Source organism: Symsagittifera roscoffensis, chromosome 2, assembly GCF_963678635.1.
Source record: "Symsagittifera roscoffensis chromosome 2, txSymRosc1.1, whole genome shotgun sequence".
In the NCBI taxonomy this organism is placed as follows: domain Eukaryota; kingdom Metazoa; phylum Xenacoelomorpha; order Acoela; family Convolutidae; genus Symsagittifera; species Symsagittifera roscoffensis.
In genome coordinates, this window is record NC_087063.1 from 3,552,839 (window position 1) to 3,571,825 (window position 18,987).

At 35.8% G+C, this 18,987-nt stretch overlaps 3 protein-coding genes across 3 annotated transcripts in view; 2 read left to right on the forward strand and 1 right to left on the reverse strand.

Annotated features, from left to right (window-relative positions):
• The window catches only part of LOC134838983 (extracellular matrix protein 3-like), a gene marked incomplete in the record, with an annotated part of 9,363 nt that extends 2,324 nt beyond the window's left edge, over positions 1 to 7,039 (forward strand). The window contains 3 exon segments of the mRNA XM_063854356.1: positions 1 to 641; positions 992 to 2,890; positions 5,954 to 7,039. Of these exon segments, the coding sequence (XP_063710426.1) occupies positions 1 to 641; positions 992 to 2,890; positions 5,954 to 7,039 (3,626 nt within the window).
• The window catches only part of LOC134838866 (ATP synthase subunit alpha, mitochondrial-like), a 494,565-nt gene that overhangs the window by 87,410 nt on the left and 388,168 nt on the right, over positions 1 to 18,987 (reverse strand). The window lies entirely within an intron of this gene.
• Positions 11,231 to 18,987, forward strand: part of LOC134838984 (extracellular matrix organizing protein FRAS1-like) — a 78,946-nt gene continuing 71,189 nt past the window's right edge. Inside the window, exons 1-2 of the mRNA XM_063854357.1 lie at positions 11,231 to 11,587; positions 11,690 to 11,815. Of these exons, the coding sequence (XP_063710427.1) occupies positions 11,231 to 11,587; positions 11,690 to 11,815 (483 nt within the window). The remainder of the gene's footprint in view (positions 11,588 to 11,689; positions 11,816 to 18,987) is intronic.

An 18,987-nucleotide genomic window follows, 5' to 3' on the forward strand; every position in this document is an offset into this window, starting at 1 on the left:
AAAATGATGATGCTTCACGCAATTTCGGCCAAATGACACCTGATATATTTGACTGTCAGGATTTCAAGGACGGGCGGGTGAAGGTCACTTTCAATCACTTCGGACTTCCGTTTCCAACCGAGCACAGTTTGGACATCCGTGTCAAATACGAAAGCAAATTAGACATACAATACTTCTCGACTGCAATTCAAATCATAGTCCGAATGAACCCAGCGCCGTCTATTCTGAATTCGCTTCCGCGAGTGCTTACGATTCCGTCACGTGATTTGTCTGTCAGCTTCCCGGACGATCTTCTCGACTTAAACGAGTTTCACTCGGGAAGTTGTCGGGTGGCGCCAAACGTTCTCGTGTCAAGCTACCCGAAGTTCGGTAAGCTCGTGAGCGAGGATCCCGACTTCGGGTCTATGCAAAAATGCAGTTCGTTTTTTGAACAAGACGTCTCGTATCAGTTGCTGAAACCAATTGAAGAAATTAGTTCGAGTCTTGACTTCAAAAACGGGGCAGTTGTTGATTTCGTGCCTTTAATGGTTTCACCCGAGGGATCGAAATCAGCTCAGTTTGTAACAGTTCCCATTCAAATCAGAGAGGGAAAAAAGTCTGAAGAGGATGAAAGTTTGAAGAAAAGTTTCAACATTCCGCGGGTAAAACCTCTCTTCTTACTGACAAACAAAATAGAGACGGACCAACACACTCCTTTATGTTTAACATGGTTCAACTTCAAAGAGACAATCTCCAATTCTTTTTCAAATGAATTTTTTGTCATCTTTTTTGGCATTTTTTGTTGCAAGAGGTCGCAATCGTTTTTGCAAACTCGCTTTTTTTACGATATAATTTTTTTTACCTAAGTCGCAAATTTTTGTGTTAATTTCACTTGTGTTAAAGAAATAAAATTTGTATAAAAAGAATTACACATAAGACTGCCCGCTGCATCAAAACCCTCCCCCTTTTCTATTCGTTCCAGAGTGTCTTAATTTTGATTTTCCAATTTTAGGCTGAATTCGAATCCGGCAGTTCTCCTTTTGATAACCTAATTCCGCTGACCAGCGGTCTATTCGGCAGTTTAAGCATTATGTCTGACGACAAAAACCTGGTGCAAGATTTCGAGATTGTGTATGAAATCATTCAGAAATCCGAATACGGCGAAATTGTTCTCGCAGGAAATTCCGATTACCCTGTGACGTCATTTTCACAACAGGACGTCTCAGAAAACCGACTAGCTTTTAGGCAGAAAAAGGAAATAGAGAGGGTAACTATATTTAAAGTGAAAGTTCAAGCAACGAATTCGGTAACTCAAAATCAAGAGACCTTTGATATTACGTTCACATCAAGTCCTGAAAACATTTTCGCTCCAACTATTGAACTTGGACAACCGATTGTCGTTAACGAAGGCACTGATATTTTGCTGTCGTCCGACTATTTCACAGCTCGACATCACAAATACGACAGCAGTAATTTAGTGTGTCACGTTGCACGAAATCCGACAACAGGCGGAGGCTATTTCACCGTGAACAAATTAAGGCGAACCCAATTTACAGTATCCGAGTTACAATCGGGAAGTGTGAAATACACCCATAACGGTGATGACGAATATTGGGATAACGTCGTTTTAATTGTCAAAGCGGGCGAAAACGAAACTAGGGTTTTGTTGCAGATTTTGATAAACCCAATTGACGATCAGTTCCCGTTCAGTGCTAAAAACATCCAACTGAATAAATATCTAACTTTAGTTGGTTCTAACTGGAAGACAATATCACCACGTGATATATTTTACCAAGACAAAGACTCGTCGATTGAAAACATCATGTATTCACTCAAAATTAACTCTCATCACAATATTTCATTTCGAAGAGTTTTGACAAGGTCGCTACAAAAATACGAAAATGACATTTCAAATTGGACTCAAATTGAAATAATACGCGGAAACATACAATGTCGTAATTTACTGTCAAGTTTTAATACAACAACGGTGGATGTTCGGCTTGACGTTTCCGACAACGCTATTTTTCCGAACCATTTAAGACATTTGTTGAACGTCAAATTAGTGCATTTAGACGAAGAAGCGCCGACATTTAGCGAATGGGCTTTAATGTTTGTCGAAGTTGACGAATATAGACCGACGATAATAGGGAAAAAGTCGTTGGAATATATTGACAGTGGAACATTAACACCTATTGAAATTAAGTTCAAGGTCACAACTCGACCTTATGACCGGAACCCGGACAATCCACTAAAAGTCGGTCAGTTGTGTCTGTCCCAAACCGGAAGTGCGTTTGACACTTTGAACTGTAACGTGCAGTATTTTACCCAAAAAGATGTTAACGATCGAAAACTGTTCTATCTTCCGCCGATTTCAGAACGAGGAGTGATCACTCGGTTTATCGAGTTCGTATTTTCGGTAACCGACTCGGCTGGAAACACGCGACAAAATCAATATTTCAATGTCAATCTTAAACCGTTGTCAAATAGCCCGCCACGTGTATACGTCAAACATTTCCGACTCCAGCCGAACTCCGATTACGTAATAAACCACCACGACTTTGAGGTCATCGACCCTGAAGGCATCTCGGCAGCCGAACTGGTTTTCACAGTTCGGCAGTTTCCTGCAAAAATTCAAATTTTGCGCGACGGAGTATCGATGTCGAAACGAGGTATTACGACCTTCAAGGCAGCAGATTTAACCAATCAGAGAATTTCGTTTCAAGTCGGGGACTTTGTGAACTTTCAAGACAACTTCGAGGCCGTTTTGACAGATGGGGTGAATTTGGTGCCAATTAAAGTTCCAATTTCGATCGATTCTTTCAACGAATACAGTATCCATTCACAGACATTCAGTGATTTTGTACGAATCAGTATCTATGTTCGACAAAGCAGTGCTGTCGCCCTAACTTTAGTAAGAATCCTTTTTCAATTTTTTTATTCCAAACACTTCTCGAAAATTGATGAAATTAAGAATTCTGGGATGTTAATTTTGGACAGCAAGTAGGGTACCACAAATGAGGTCAATTCATTCAATTCAAATGTTTTAAGGAACGCTTTAAAAAACTCAATTTCAATTTTCCTCTCCCTCGAGAAAACCCTAGATCTATTTTTTTTGAAATTTCTCAGACAGTTATAGGTTCTATGCACCTAAGAGATCAGGGTTGTAGCGATTAGCATGTGTGGCTATTAGCATGGGATAATTGCTTCAATTGGGTGTGCATTCAGAAGAAAAAGAAATCGACCGAAATTTTCAAATAATTTCGAAAACCATTTGTTTTGTTAGGAAAATAAAATATTCACTTTCGTCTAATTACAAATTTGGCTAAGAGCACGCTAAAATATAACAAAGATAGCCGGTTGCTGTACAATTACGAATTTTTTTTCTAAATTTTTTCAATTTAGTGTCTTTGTAGTGGGTTGTGTGATTCTAGAACTATAGGATCGCAAGAAAAAATTTGAACTAGGGATATTTGACCAACATTATTTTCAAAAAATGAGTAACAAACAAAAAGGAAAAAAATTTGAAATTTTTTTCTAAGTTTTGACTTTTTTGTTCAATAATTTTACTTTTTTTTCAAATCTTTATTTTAGAATAAGTGCTCAAAGAAACACACAAAACTAATATTCTTGATAGTAAAATCAAGTGTTACGAGCCTAAAATTTTTTAAAAATACTTATTTTTTTGGCAAAATTGAACTAAAGTCAAAAAAATTAAACCCGTTTTTTTCGACATTGAGAAAGTTTGTAGACTTTTTTTACTGTCGGTCGAGTCGAATCAAGACTGAAAGGACCTAAATAGGACTTTATGGATCACTCAACTCTCTCCGATGATTTTTTGTGGAAGCTGATTTTGCGTGGAAAACAAAAAAAAAGAAAAAACTACAGCACACTCGAATTTAAAGTTTCTCCCCTTTTTCAATCGACAGAAAACAGGTTTTTCAAGGCCACTTTTTGATGTGTAGACTTCTTTTTCAAACAAATGATTTTGATTATATATCAAAAAAATATTCAACAGATTGTTGCAAAAATAAATCAATGAAAAACGAAAAACATTAAAAAATGCATTTCATATTCACAAAATTCAAAAGAACGAGCAGAGCCGATTACTGCGCAAATAGCACACAATGTTCCGACGATGATCTCAAAAAACAATCTGATTTTTTTAAAATTGGTGCCGTTTTTTCTGCGTGGTGAAAAAGAGAAACTAGGTATATTCGACGATCATAGTCACATTGGCCAGTTGGCAAACAGTTTCTTTATGAAATGATTAGAAAAACGAAATTGAAAAATCTTTTGAAAAAATTTAGGAAGTTTCCTGATTTTTTGAAGGTTTTTATTCCTATAATGGCGCTAAAAATTTTACAATACTAACTTTACTCTGGTATAAAAGTAAATTTTCACGGCTTAATTTAAACTTATCTTAGCTACTGTAAACCTGCAAATTGTAACTTGACAAACTTTATTGGCTGGAAAATAGACCAAAAATAAAAAGTTTCAAACCCGTTTTTTTCTCGACTCTGAAAATTGTTTCTAAATTTTATAATGCTTTTCGAATTGCAGTTGAAAAAGCTTTTGTATGTTTATGTTATATAACTCGAACCATTTTGTTGATTGTTTACAGTACCTGATTTTGCCTTAAAGCTAAAAAAAAGTTAAACACATTCGAATACAAAGTTCCTCCACATTTTTCAAATGGTCGGAACAAAAATCCCTGGTGCGCATTCCGCAACAAAGCTTCTTCTAGCCTGGTCTCCGAATTGCCTACTAATTCGAAAGGTTCATCTAGGACTCTTAAAAACAGGCAAATCAGACTCTAATAATCGTTATGTAGATTAAGTGGGTAATTGAAACAACAAAAAAGCGAATTAGATGTATTACGCTAGCAATACTATAGACGTCGGACAAAACGCTTGCTAGGAATAAAGGGTCCTTTCTACTTTCTATCTTAGAAAGTAAATCTAAAATTCGCTGAGAAATATTTTATTAAAAAAAGAAGTTAGTATGAATTTACAGCAAGTTGCCTTTTGACTCAATATTTATTTTTTACGGTGAGATTAGAGATATTTTTTTTGAGATTGGTTGGGGTGGTAGAAGAGAGTGGTGTTGGTGTTAGAAGAGATATTGTTGGAATGAATTCCCGTAGTTTTGAGCTTCTATTTATACTCAGATTGGGAAATCACGCCACTTTTCGTATCAAATGAGAAGTTTCTTTTAACTTCGTATTCTTTATTCGTACATTCGTATTTTACGAGAAGAAGGTTTCGTATGCTCGTATTTTACGAGAGGAATCGTTAATATTCGTATTGAATGAGAATAGTCGTTTCAATTCTCAATGCTTAAAACGTTATACGAATTATTCCAATAGCATTTCCCTTCCTTTTGCAAGGGAATAAAAACATATTTCTTTTGGTGGTGGCGGCGGCGTCACATTTTGTGAACGCAATAAAATAATTCATGTTTCTGTTTCTATTTGAAATCAGAACAGATGTTAAAACGAAGAGCAATAATTCGATGTAGAAATAACTGACAGAAAACTTATGAAACAGTAAATCTATTCGGCGGTCAGTGATCGGTTCAGGCTTTTCAGCTCGAAGTGTGCCAAGAATTGCATTGCAAAATATTTGCTTCAAAATATACAAATTAAATTGAGGCGAACAATTTAATATTATTGGTTTTTGCCAGACAAAAAATATATCATTATACACTTCACATGGCGAGTGAGGGTATAATTATAAAAACAATTTTTTTTTTAAAACCAATTTTTTTTTCTTTTCTTTTTTCAAAAAACTTTTTCATAGACGTTAAAGGGCAGTCAAAATTTTCGGGGTTTGCCATGATACGATCAGCATTAATGCTTTTTAGACTAAATTACGTGTATGCTCAATTTCGGGCCTGTAACCGTCATTAACTTATATAGTAACCGTTTAGTTATGTTTTTCAATTGCACGGTTTAATCACTTGATTTTGCTTCCAGGCTACTTGGAGGTACTTTGAAGAGTTACGCAAAGCAATAGACAAAACAGACATTTACACAAAACAGGAGAAACAAGTCAAAAAGCGACATCTTCCGTCACGTGATCAAACCAAAACATCGCTCTACGCTTTCTCTCTTGTTAGAGAAAATTTCAACTTTCCAGAAAGTGATTTCGGCTATCGTCCCTATTACAACATAGACGCACCGATTTCCAGTTACGGCGCTATTTGGATTGCAACGGGTGATGAATACAGAGGCGGGACTCTTACTCTAGACGACTTCGAAAAAAGCCAACAAGCTGTTATTTACAAACCAAATAACTTTTCTCGCAACTCGATTGTGAAAGATATTTTTGAGTTCCGACTTGATATAACTCCAACCGAAGGTTTCGAAGCGCACCAGAAATACCAGGCGCTTCTAAACATGCAAATCGAAATTAATATTATCCCTATAGACGTGACTCCTCCGACTATTATAGCGCATACTGTCTATGTTCCAGAAGGTGGAAAAGTTGCAATAAGCGGCGACATTCTAGAAGCCGAAGACAATGATTCGTTTTTGTCCCAAATAATCTGTTATATTTCTAGGCAACCGTCATATGGCTACTTAGCTAATGTAGACGCAACTTCGCCGTACTATTACTTGCCAATTAGTAGTTTCTACTTTGATCAGGTTAAAATGGAAAAGTTGGCCTATGTTCAAAGCTTACACACGCATCGAGTGCAAAAAATCGAACCGGAAGCTGATTTTATGAAGTTTATTTGCTCGGACGGAAAAAATTACGCAATCCAGGAAACGTTGATGGAAATTACCATTGAACCGAGAAACGACGAGCATCCCAAGTTCCGATTGATTCAACCAATCACAGTACAAGAAGGAGCTTCCGTGGTTTTAGGTCGACCTTATTTTTCTCTTGAAGATGCTGACATGCCAAAAAAGAATTTGAACATAACTTTACTTCGAAAACCGAAATACGGAAAGATTATGTTGAGAAAAAGGATTTTTGAATCAGTTCAACAAGATCTCTACTACTCCGTCAATTATTTTGATTCTTCGAATCTAATCTTAAGCCCAGGTAAGGCTTAAGACTTAATATTTTTCCTATTAAAACTATCAATAAAACTTGTTGTTTGAAAGTTGTTGAGTCTAGACTCTAAATTTTAAATCACTTGCTGAAATTTGAACTGCAGTTTTCACAAAATTTACGAGAGAAAAAGCGACATAAAAAAGATCAATTTCCAAGCACAATCTCAATTTTAAAACTTTTTTGAAACGTGAAAAAAAAAATTTGTTTTTGTTAAAACAGTAATATTCAAGCCAGAACATATCCATCCTCCTATTTGGAGAGGAAAAAAACTGAAACTTTCATTTTTATTACTTTTACTTGAATAGTGGGGTAATTGTTGATCAATCGAAGCTTTTTCTTTCAATCTCATAAAGTTGGTTCAATAGTTTGTTGGTATTACAGGTAGCAGATGTTTTTGAACAACTGATACTTTGAGTCAGGCTTGAATGAATATAAACACATCAGTTACTTTTATAAATCAAAATAGAGTTTACACAACCAAGGGATTTAACTATAAAATTAAATACATCAAAATTATCCGTTTCTCAAAAGTTTGAAGGTTAGTTTTATTCCTTAAACATTCTTTTTCCGAAGTCTCCTTTTCTTCCTGAAGTATGTGAAGTCTGTCCACACGCGTAATAAGGGGAGGACTGGTTCATACAAAGGGGGTATTTTTTTGTGTTTTTTGTTTTTTATAAAAGTCAAAATTGTTAAAAGGAAATTAATAGCTATACTACATAGCTATATAAAGCGAAAGAATAAATGCTTAAATAAAAGGATAAATTTCTTACAATTTTCCTTCCAACTGGGCTATAAGTTGTTGATTTTTTGTTTTCAAATTGTGGATTTGCTTTTTCAGCTCCCGGATTTGGTGCGTTTCATGGATATGACTGCGCTGAATTTGCTCAGTATAGTCATCTAACTGGGGGGTTTGTAATTTTGCTGTCAGATACTTTGCTGGGACATAGATTTTTTGATTTTCAAGAAGGGAATTAGTTATGGAATACATTTTTTTTATAGGGTGATAAGCTTCTAATTTAAAACGATTGATTAATGGACTCAAAGCATAATTGAGATCCATATAGAAGCCAGGATTGCTTTTAGAATTAATGTATCGTTCCCTTTCTAACTGAATATGTAATCTAGTGTTTATTTCAGTGGGTTGCAAGGGCTGTCGCCTAATGGTCATTGGACAATGAGAAGTTGATACCGGCGTATTTGCCGTTAGTATCTTATATGGTTTTACAATCTGGGTCCGTTTTTTAATTTTAGAATTCGAGGGAACCAGGGGTATTTGAAAATCAGGGGGTGAAATTTTTAGGGGTGGTGGCTGTGATGCTGTAGTTATTGGGACAGCTGAACTTGTTTGAAGTAGTGGCTCAACGAAGGATCGTGTTGAGGTCGGTTTTGCAGTGGGTGTTGTAGTAGAAGAAACAGTTGGTTGTTGAGTGAGTGCTGAAATCTGCGAGTCCAGTGGATCGGTTGGTGGCAGGAGTGAGAGAAGATCTTCAAAATCTCTCAAGTCGTCATCAAGTGTTGTGTTCATAGTTGAATCAGTTGGTATATCCTAGAACAGTAGAATTTTTTATTAGACTGGGTTTGTTGGGTGATCCAAGTTTTGAGTTCTTCTCTCAAAATTTGTTAATTGGATTTGAGGATACATGCGATCCTGGTTTATTTTATCAATTTCCTCTAAAAGAGGGGCTTGTATTTTCTGATCACATTCTTGTTCTATTTTTTCAGCTTGCTCATCTTGAGTGAAAATTGAGGTCACTATGGAAGTGAAAAGTATATTGTATGAAGCGGCAAGTAATACTTTGCCAAAATGTAGTGAGCGGCCGGTGATTTTGTGAATATGCATAGCCTTTATTATGAATACTAGGCAATCTAGTATGAATTTTACAAATAGAAAAGAGGCGAAGACTATTCCGGATTTTTCTAAATAGTATTGTACTTTCCCGAATATACGGGTGTATTCGTTTTTCCAAAAGTTTGGAGAGATGAGATAGTCCAAATAAATTGTTTGGGAAGAGCCTAGTGGGCTGTATGAGTCCTTGAAAAGAATTTTTTAAGCATTTAGAAAGGACCTGGATACTTTTTGCAGTATTCCTTTCATCTCTGAATTATCGGAAATCATATTCCAGAATTTTTGCATTTGAGCATAAGTGTAGATTGAAGCGCCTTGGCTAGAGGCTAGAGAATGCTTGATCTTTTGAATTATCTCTTTTGGTTTAAAGAGATGTGGTCCTGTAACCCTTGTAATTTGAGGGGTTAATTCAATCCAGGACTTATCATCATCAACATCTAGTTGAAAGAGATTCGAATGTTTGTCGGAGCAGTCTTGTAGATCTGCCGACTGAAAAGTTTGTCGCGTAATTGGATCGACAAATCGAATGTTTTCCTCATACATAATGGGAATGCGATTATAGCATTCATCCATTAATTGCAAAGGTGAATAAAATTTCGGACAATGGTAGAGCCAGGCAACATTGCCATTGGTCTCTAAGAACATAGAGCGGTTTTTGGTTAAAATATAGCCAGCCAAACGGGGGCTTTCAAGTGAAAGCATTAAAGTATTTAATATTGAGGAGCGTTCTAGCTCACATTGATTTTGCAGAAGGGCTAACTCGGCCGTTCTGAGCATGTAGAAGCTATAAAAAAGAATATAGTCCAATTTGGTACCTATATGAGCTTCGTAGTCAATTTGATGACTTGAAAATTGGAGTGGCGGTGAATCATCACTTAATGTGAGAAAAGTAGAATTTGGTTGGCCGGCATTATGAATAGTTCCCGTTTCTGGGGTTGGTTTAACTTGGATTCCAGTATCCATATTGAAACCGTCAGTGTATGCAATAAAAAGTGAATCATATGAAGTTGGATACACTATTCTGGGATGACCACAAAGAGATTGCGGTTTATTCATCACCTGTAGCATAAATTTTCGAGAATCCCTTGTATGGGTAGAATGAATAGATGGGCTAGAATCGCCTTTAATTATGTAGTATGATTCTTCGTTTTGAATCATTTTAGCCGGAAATCTGTTTAAAACAGTGAAAATGCAATTGTTGGGTTCTTCCCAAGTATAAGCAAAAGCGTCTAAGGATGTTGTTTCACATCCATTTTCAGACACTGGACAGGGCAAAGGAATGTTTTGCCAATTTTTGACTGTTCCATCTTTGAGGTTAACAGTCAGAGCTACATTTTGCATGTAAGTTTCAAAAGTGTCCAATTTAATCCAAGAACGGCCATCACATTCGTTATGATGTTTGCCGTCAACTTTGCCAGCATGGGCATTAGTTACTGTTTTAACATTAAATGTCTCTGATATAGAGTAACATAAGCATGGGCTACTTTAATATTTTCTGGTTGGACTTTGCAAGGTGCGACTTTATTTAGAGAGAACATTTTGTTAGAAGTCATTAGTTGACAATCATAATGAGCAACCCGAAGATTATTTGCAGTATTTGCATATAATTGTTCTTTCGGATCAAATGCTGAGGTTTGATTCGAAAGTATCATTAGAGTTAAAAGACCAACCAAATAAATTTTTTGCAAATTTATTTTTTGGTGGTGAATGATAGTAGAATAATTTTTAAAAGTACTTACTTTAAGCATTTCCTCGAGAGTGGTTAGAACAGGATCTTGGTCCATTAGTTCACCTTCCTCTATTTCACTATTTGGATTTGTCATTTTGTGGATTTTTGTGAAGGGAAATCTGAGTTAGATTTCAATTTTTGTTGAGGAATTCAGCAGATTTTATATTTTGGAGAGAGAGAGAGGAGGATTTGAATGAAAGATGTGGAATTGAGCAAGAATGAAAACAACTGTATATCAGTTAGTTTTTAAAGGCTGTTTTTGCTTTTTTGCAAATCTAAGCACTGATTGGCCGTTGTTATTCGGCGTCTTTCGGAAGTGACTCTTTTTAAGTCGTAATTCATTCGCCATTCGTTTTGTGGTTTTTTCCAATCTGGCTTAATGTCGTGGTTTTTCCACTTAGTTTTGATTTGTTGAGATCTAGCAGTGGAATGATAATCATTCGTTTATGCTGATGTTAATTTTAACAACTGCATTCCCCTTCCTTATTGGAGGAGGAAAATGAAAAAAAACATCTCTTCATAAAAGAGGACTAAAAGCAACATCATTTGTTTGCTTTCCGTTTCAACTTCATCTGTTATCTCAGTATTTTTAAAAATTTTTGCTTTCTTTGAAAAATGAGTTATATCGAGCCTGAAGACAATCTGGTGGACTTTCCCGAGAAGTTTTTGAACTTGCGGGATGAGTTGGATTTTAAACACGAAGCCTTGCTGGAGGACAAGGAAGTTGAGAGAAGAGTGGGAATATACGACGATTTAGTCGAGAAGGGTGCTAATCTGACACCCATGGAGTTCATGATATTTATGGACCGGAGTTACATATTCAAGTATCCGGTCCTGAATACTGACGAACTGTTTGAGCTGGGCTCGATTCAAAGTAGGTGCTTCACGAAGAAAATTCGGAGCCCATGGAGTGGAAACCATGTGGTTTCCCAAGAGACAATGGACTTTTTGTCCTTATTCTTTGGGGCGGATGTAAGTTTATTTTACAATACACTCAATTTTAAAAGTAATAAAAAAATTTTTTTTTATTCAAGTGGCATGGCAACATAGAAATACTATATAAATTTGTTTTAGTTTCAAGAAGAATTCTTCAAAAAGCCAGTGGCGGAGGCAGAGTTTAGACGGAAAATAGAGCTTGAGATTATGCTGGAGGAGATTTATCAAGCTTGGTGGCGGCCGTACTCAGCGCTGCAGTTTGCAGTGAGGAGCCTGAGTAGGGCCGCGGAAAACTCGTTAGAAAAGATGGCGGCATTAAAACTTATGAAAGCGTACTCAGATATTAAATCTCATATTTATAAAAATTATTTTTAAATTTATTTATTAACATGTCATTTTTGGTGTTTTGTGCTTTTATTAGAAACGAAATATTTATAAAGTAGAAAAAGAAAAAAAAGAGAAGGCCAATAAAAAGAATTTAAAAAAATATTATGCTGGCCAAATAAATGGTTTAGTGTTTTTATTTCTTTTTAAATTTGCCAATTATGCTAGATGGAATTGTAGTTCCATAAAAGTTTGTAGGACGATTTGTCCGTTTAGGTTTTTTAGATTCTGAAAGTGATCCAGGTGCGGATCGAGTATTTTCATAGAAGCTTTCTTGAGAGCTATGAGGAATATTTTTTCCGTCAGTAAAGCTTTCTGATGATTCAGATAAACGAGGGAAATCAGGAGGACGGGGAGTATTATATTGTGTTGTTATATTTTGGTGGCGGCGGCCAAAGTCATTTGCGAGACTAGTATTAGGACTTATACTGCGGCTAGGTAGGCGGCGGTGGCCATAACTACTAGATTGACTAGTTGAAGGATTAGGGGTTTTATCAGCAGGATAGGGAGTTGAACTTCGAATAGGTCTAAGATTCTGGTCAATCGCAGTCGCATCGAACAAAGTTCTTAGATGCATAGTTTCTCTGCCTGAATCTAATGATTGATCTTGGACAATAGTTCTATTTTGATCCTCATTTGTAGGATTATTATCAGTCATTTGCTGATAACCATTGTTGACTACTGGCCAAAACTGGTATTGTAGATTTTCAACTTGTTTCGGTTTATTGAAAGAGTCGATTTGATGATTTGTTATATGATCAAAAAAATCACTTGAAAATAAATCACTAGAGTACTCCTGTAGTAGCTTGGGCATTTGTTGTTCTTTAGGAAAGTATTCAACAATATGATTGCGGTGGACAATCTTTTTTTCGTTAGTGAAATCATTTTGAATTCCGTATGTTACTTCCGTGATTTTTTCAATTACGGTGTAAGGTCCAGATCTCAAATTTAAAAGCTTTTGACTTTTCAATAGTGGTTTGGATCTATTTTCTAGTAACACTTTTGTTCCTTCTTTTATGGGCCGTCCTAATTTAAATTGATTTCGGAACATGTGGGCCTTATTAGTGATGCGGCGGCAATGGGTATAGGTGTTACTATAAATCAGCTTAAAATCATTTTCCCTTTTTAATATTTCGGCGGAAATTTGATTTTTTAGAAATCTATCTATGGTCTCATTTTTGATTTATGCTCGGTATGAGCATGATTTTCGAGACCAGCGCAAAATTCAGAGGTACATCTTTTGTTTTGGTCGCGGTAGAGGCCTAATTTAAGGCTAAGAGGAACTTGAGGTTTTATGCCAAAAACAATCTCATATGGAGTGTAACCTGTACTTGAATTAATGGCGGTGTTATGTGCAAAAGCAAATTTATTTGTTAATTCAGACCAGTTTGAGCCTGAGGTACTCAAGAAATGTCGAAAGTACTGGGTTAAATGTTTATTCTGGACTTCAACTTTTCCGTTAGTCCAAGGCGAGTAAGTAGTTCTTGGTCTCAGGGTTATTCCCAATTCAGAGGACCAATGAGCAAAGTCATTACTGATGAATGCACTTCCATTATCATGAATAATTTGTTGTGGAATACCAAATGTTGTGATGTATTTCTCTAAGAGCTTAATAGTTTCCTTAGAGTCTGCATGGGTGAATGGATATACTTGAAGATATCTAGAGAAGGCATCTATCACAACTAAGCAAAAGTTTTTGCCATGACTTGATGGTCTGAGCGGACCTTTATGATCAATGTGAATCGTTTTCATTGGGATTGTTTCTAATTGTCCCCATTGTTGTAATGGAGCTTCATTCAGGTCTTTTCGTTTATGTTTATTTTTCTGACATTCTAGGCAATCATGAAGAAGCATGTTAACCCATTTATAGAGTCCGGGCCAATAGAAATATCTTTTAATTATTTCCAAAGTTTTTGTTTCGCCGTGATGACCGCTAAGAGGATGCTTATGAGCTAATTCAAAGCAATTTAGCACTAGGGAGATGGGTAAGCAAATTTTTGGACTCTTAGTATAGTCATCATTATATTCATTAATACATAGAAGATCATGTTGGTCTTCAATGAATAATAATTCAAACTGCCTGATATAGGCTTTTAACCCTTTTTCTTCACGATAAGGATTTTTTTTGTTTCTTTCTGGCTTTTCGTTTTGCTTTATGCAATTTTTGATATCTACGATTACAGTATCGTTACACTGCTCTTGCATAATTGTTTCAACGTCTAAATTTGCTTCTTTAGCAAATTTGGTCATTTTTGCTATCAGTTCAAGAGAATCTGATTTATTCTCTTCAGATTGGAGACTTAGGGGTTCGATTAATTTCAAAGGTCTTGTTTTGGCAGCCAACTCAGTTTTTGCTTTAACCAGATCGTTGAGAAGGTTGTTCTCAACATTGCCTTCATATAAGTCAAGCCATTCTGAATTTCCAAAGGATCATCAAGTGCAGATACTTCATCTGGAATTTCTTCATAAATGTTTTGATCGTTTATATCTGGTATAGATAGTCGTTTGATTTGATTGATTTGTTTGCCAAATCGGAAGAAATCTGTTATATTTTGAATTGCACTACAAGACTCTTCAAAATATTCTGGAGCATCTTCAATGCTGAAGTCTCCTCTGTCACTTATGTTGATTAATTTCTTTTTCCCGCCTTGCACTTGAGCAATGACTGGATAGCAATCGTTTTGAAATATGTTATCATCTTTGTGGAGTACTGAATAACATATTTGTTCTCCATTGTCTAGGATGAACTTTATATCATTTGGAATAGTTTTGTGTTCTAGTTGATATATTGATTTCGGAACATGTGGGCCTTATTAGTGATACGGCGGCAATGGGTATAGGTGTTACGATAAATCAGCTTAAAATCATTTTCCCTTTTTAATATTTCGGCGGAAATTTGATTTTTTAGAAATCTATCTATGGTCTCATTGTTTGATTTATGCTCGGTATGAGCATGATTTTCGAGACCAGCGCAAAATTCAGAGGTACATCTTTTGTTTTGGTCGCGGTAGAGGCCTAATTTAAGGCTAAGAGGAACTTGAGGTTTTATGCCAAAAACAATCTCATATGGAGTGTAACCTGTACTTGAATTAATGGCGGTGTTATGTGCAAAAGCAAATTTATTTGTTAATTCAGACCAGTTTGAGCCTGAGGTACTCAAGAAATGTCGAAAGTACTGGGTTAAATGTTTATTCTGGACTTCAACTTTTCCGTTAGTCCAAGGCGAGTAAGTAGTTCTTGGTCTCAGGGTTATTCCCAATTCAGAGGACCAATGAGCAAAGTCATTACTCATGAATGCACTTCCATTATCATGAATAAATTGTTGTGGAATACCAAATGTTGTGATGTATTTCTCTAAGAGCTTAATAGTTTCCTTAGAGTCTGCATGGGTGCATGGATATACTTGAAGATATCTAGAGAAGGCATCTATCACAACTAAGCAAAAGTTTTTGCCATGACTTGATGGTCTGAGCGGACCTTTATGATCAATGTGAATCGTTTTCATTGGGATTGTTTCTAATTGTCCCCATTGTTGTAATGGAGCTTCATTCAGGTCTTTTCGTTTAGGTTTATTTTTCTGACATTCTAGGCAATCATGAAGAAGCATGTTAACCCATTTATAGAGTCCGGGCCAATAGAAATATCTTTTAATTATTTCCAAAGTTTTTGTTTCGCCGTGATGACCGCTAAGAGGATGCTTATGAGCTAATTCAAAGCAATTTAGCACTAGGGAGATGGGTAAGCAAATTCTTGGACTCTTAGTATAGTCATCATTATATTCATTAATACATAGAAGATCATGTTGGTCTTCAATGAATAATAATTCAAACTGCCTGATATAGGCTTTTAACCCTTTTTCTTCACGATAAGGATTTTTTTTGTTTCTTTCTGGCTTTTCGTTTTACTTTATGCAATTTTTGATATCTACGATTACAGTATCGTTACACTGCTCTTGCATAACTGTTTCAACGTCTAAATTTGCTTCTTTAGCAAATTTGGTCATTTTTGCTATCAGTTCAAGAGAATCTGATTTATTCTCTTCAGATTGGAGACTTAGGGGTTCGATTAATTTCAAAGGTCTTGTTTTGGCAGCCAACTCAGTTTTTGCTTTAACCAGATCGTTGAGAAGGTTGTTCTCAACATTGCCTTCATATAAGTCAAGCCATTCTGAATTTTCCAAAGGATCATCAAGTGCAGATACTTCATCTGGAATTTCTTCATAAATGTTTTGATCGTTTATATCTGGTATAGATAGTCGTTTGATTTGATTGATTTGTTTGCCAAATCGGAAGAAATCTGTTATATTTTGAATTGCACTACAAGACTCTTCAAAATATTCTGGAGCATCTTCAATGCTGAAGTCTCCTCTGTCACTTATGTTGATTAATTTCTTTTTCCCGCCTTGCACTTGAGCAATGACTGGATAGCAATTGTTTTGAAATATGTTATCATCTTTGTGGAGTACTGAATAACATATTTGTTCTCCATTGTCTAGGATGAACTTTATATCATTTGGAATAGTTTTGTGTTCTAGTTGATATCTTTTGATATCAGCGATGGGCACATTTCGGCTCAATAAGTCAGGAAAGGCTAGGTTTGAACCTGGAGTATAGATTATTTTCAAATTGTTGAATTTTGTCAATACGACTTGATATTTGAAAAATCTATGAGATAGTTGTCCTTTTCTGGACCATAAGAAGAGAATAGGTCTATGATCACAATATAGGTATAGAGGAAAGGGTGAACCTATAATGTAGAATTCATAGGTTTGCAAAGCAGATATTATTCCACATAATTCACGATGTTGAGTAGACATTTTCTGCTCAGCTTTATCAAAGACTCTAGAATTGGCAGAAACAATTCTTTTCCCTTCAGGGAAGTCTTGGATGAGTATACATCCGGTTCCTACATTTGAGGAGTCGGCGTGAATGTGGAATGGGTAGTTTACATCAGGTATGGCATTTGAAATATCATGACAGAATTTGTATTTCAGTTTTTGAAAAACTTCTTCATGGCATGGTAGCCATTGAAACTTATCACTACTGTTTGCCAGTTCATATAGACATTTTGCGTCCACATGAAAATTGATGATGTATGTGCTGTAGAATCCCATGACACCTAATACTCCTAGGACTTCTGTTTTTGATTCAGGGGATTTCAATCTTTTTATGTCATCAATTCGTGAAGCGATTGGGGAAAGACCATCTTTAGAGACAACATGGCCTAAAAATTTAACTTTTCTTAGGAAGAAAAAGGTTTTATCAGGGGCAGCTTTTAAGTTAGCCTTCCGTAAAAGAGAATGATATTCTCGAATTGTGTCAAACATTTCATTTTTACTTTGACTCTGTAACAGAGTGTCGTCTATGTAAGTAATTGCTTTTTTTTCTTTAATGAGAGGTCCGAAGGCATATCTCATTAGTTTACTGAAGAAATTTGGAAGTGGTTTCAAGCCATAAAAACCAACTTGGTAGGTATATTGTCTACCTCCTACAATAAAGCTTGTTAATTTCTGAGCCTCATCTGTTAGAGGTACTTGATGGTAGGCACAAGACAGATCACTACTTGTGAAGTATGATCCGTTTATTCGGGTCATGAGAACTTGTAGTGGTTCTAATGGCCAACTACAATTGCTAGTATCTGTGATTGAGTTTAGATACCTAGCATCCAAGACCAACTTAACGTAGTCTTTTTTTGGAAGAATGATGACTGGATTTACGAACCATGAGTTCATATCATCTTTTTCATTTAGTTCTCTGACTATGCCTGCTTGGATTAATTCATCCATTAACTTGTCCAATTTATCTCTTAGATGGACTGGGATTTTACTCGGTCGTTGTTTTTTGAACGTTGCGTCCTTTTTGAGTGGTATGTGGAATTTATGTTTTGTTTTTCCAATATCATATTTGTGATGAGAATAAACGTCTTGATCCTCTATCAGCATTTGAATTAGATCAGCAAATTCATCATCCGATATATCACTTTGTGTGAAATCGAAGTCAGATAAAAATTTAATAGTAGTTTCGATTTTTTCCAAAGTACTACTATTGTCCTTATCAATTGAGGAGTATTGGGTAAAGGTTTCGTTGACTAGAAAGGCAATTAGCCGATCATTATGTTCTTTGTTTCGGTACTTTTTGAATTGTTCTTTCAAGGGAGGCCTGCAAAGGTTCTTTGCATCATTAGAAAAGTCGGTTGCTATTTCGTTTTCATTTTTGCATACTTTGACTATATCTGAACCAATTTGTTCAAATATTTCTGATACATTCTCTGTATCAAACACTTCAAGGGCAGGCATGTCCTTGATTTCTTGTCCTGAAACATAGACAAATATAGTAATTCCAGAATGTTGGAATACATCGACAATGATTTTGGAAACTTCTTCCCAATTCATTTTATCTAAGCCACAAGCAATTTTGGGCATTGCGATAGATCGAATGTTATTTGCTATAGCATGATCTTTCATTTCGGACAAGGTATTGAATATAGCGTCGTAAGTGGGTTTCTGAAAGTACCTCTGTTTGGTAATCAGGTTATATATGATTTGTCCAGATTTTGGATCAGTGAAGATGAGAATGTCGTTAATGTTGGCATGTATTGAGTTACAAAAGTGTCGTAGCTCAGGATACCTTTTGCTAATTGATTCAGCAAATCCTTTTTTCATTGCTCTATCTGCAGAGATTGTATGGGCAATGGGCATATTCGATTCGAATATGGACCTTTTTTTGAAGTCTACATATTGTAGACAGGGGCCGGATAATTGAGTATTGCTTTCCTGTGTTGTATTGACAACAGTGTTCAGCATGAAACAGCTATCGAATTCTGAACTTTCATTTAAAATTCTCGTTGTGAACTCATCACAATCGTGGATAGCAAATATTTTATCCTCGTATCCTTGAATATCAGTTACTGCATAGCCTAGTACACACTTGTTTAGTGTGACAGGATGATCTTTCTGATTCTCAATTAGGATAGGTAGGCTTTGCTCAATTTGAGTACAAACTGTATTAATGAAAACCAATTCGGTTTTGGTTGTATTTTTATGAGGCAGGAAT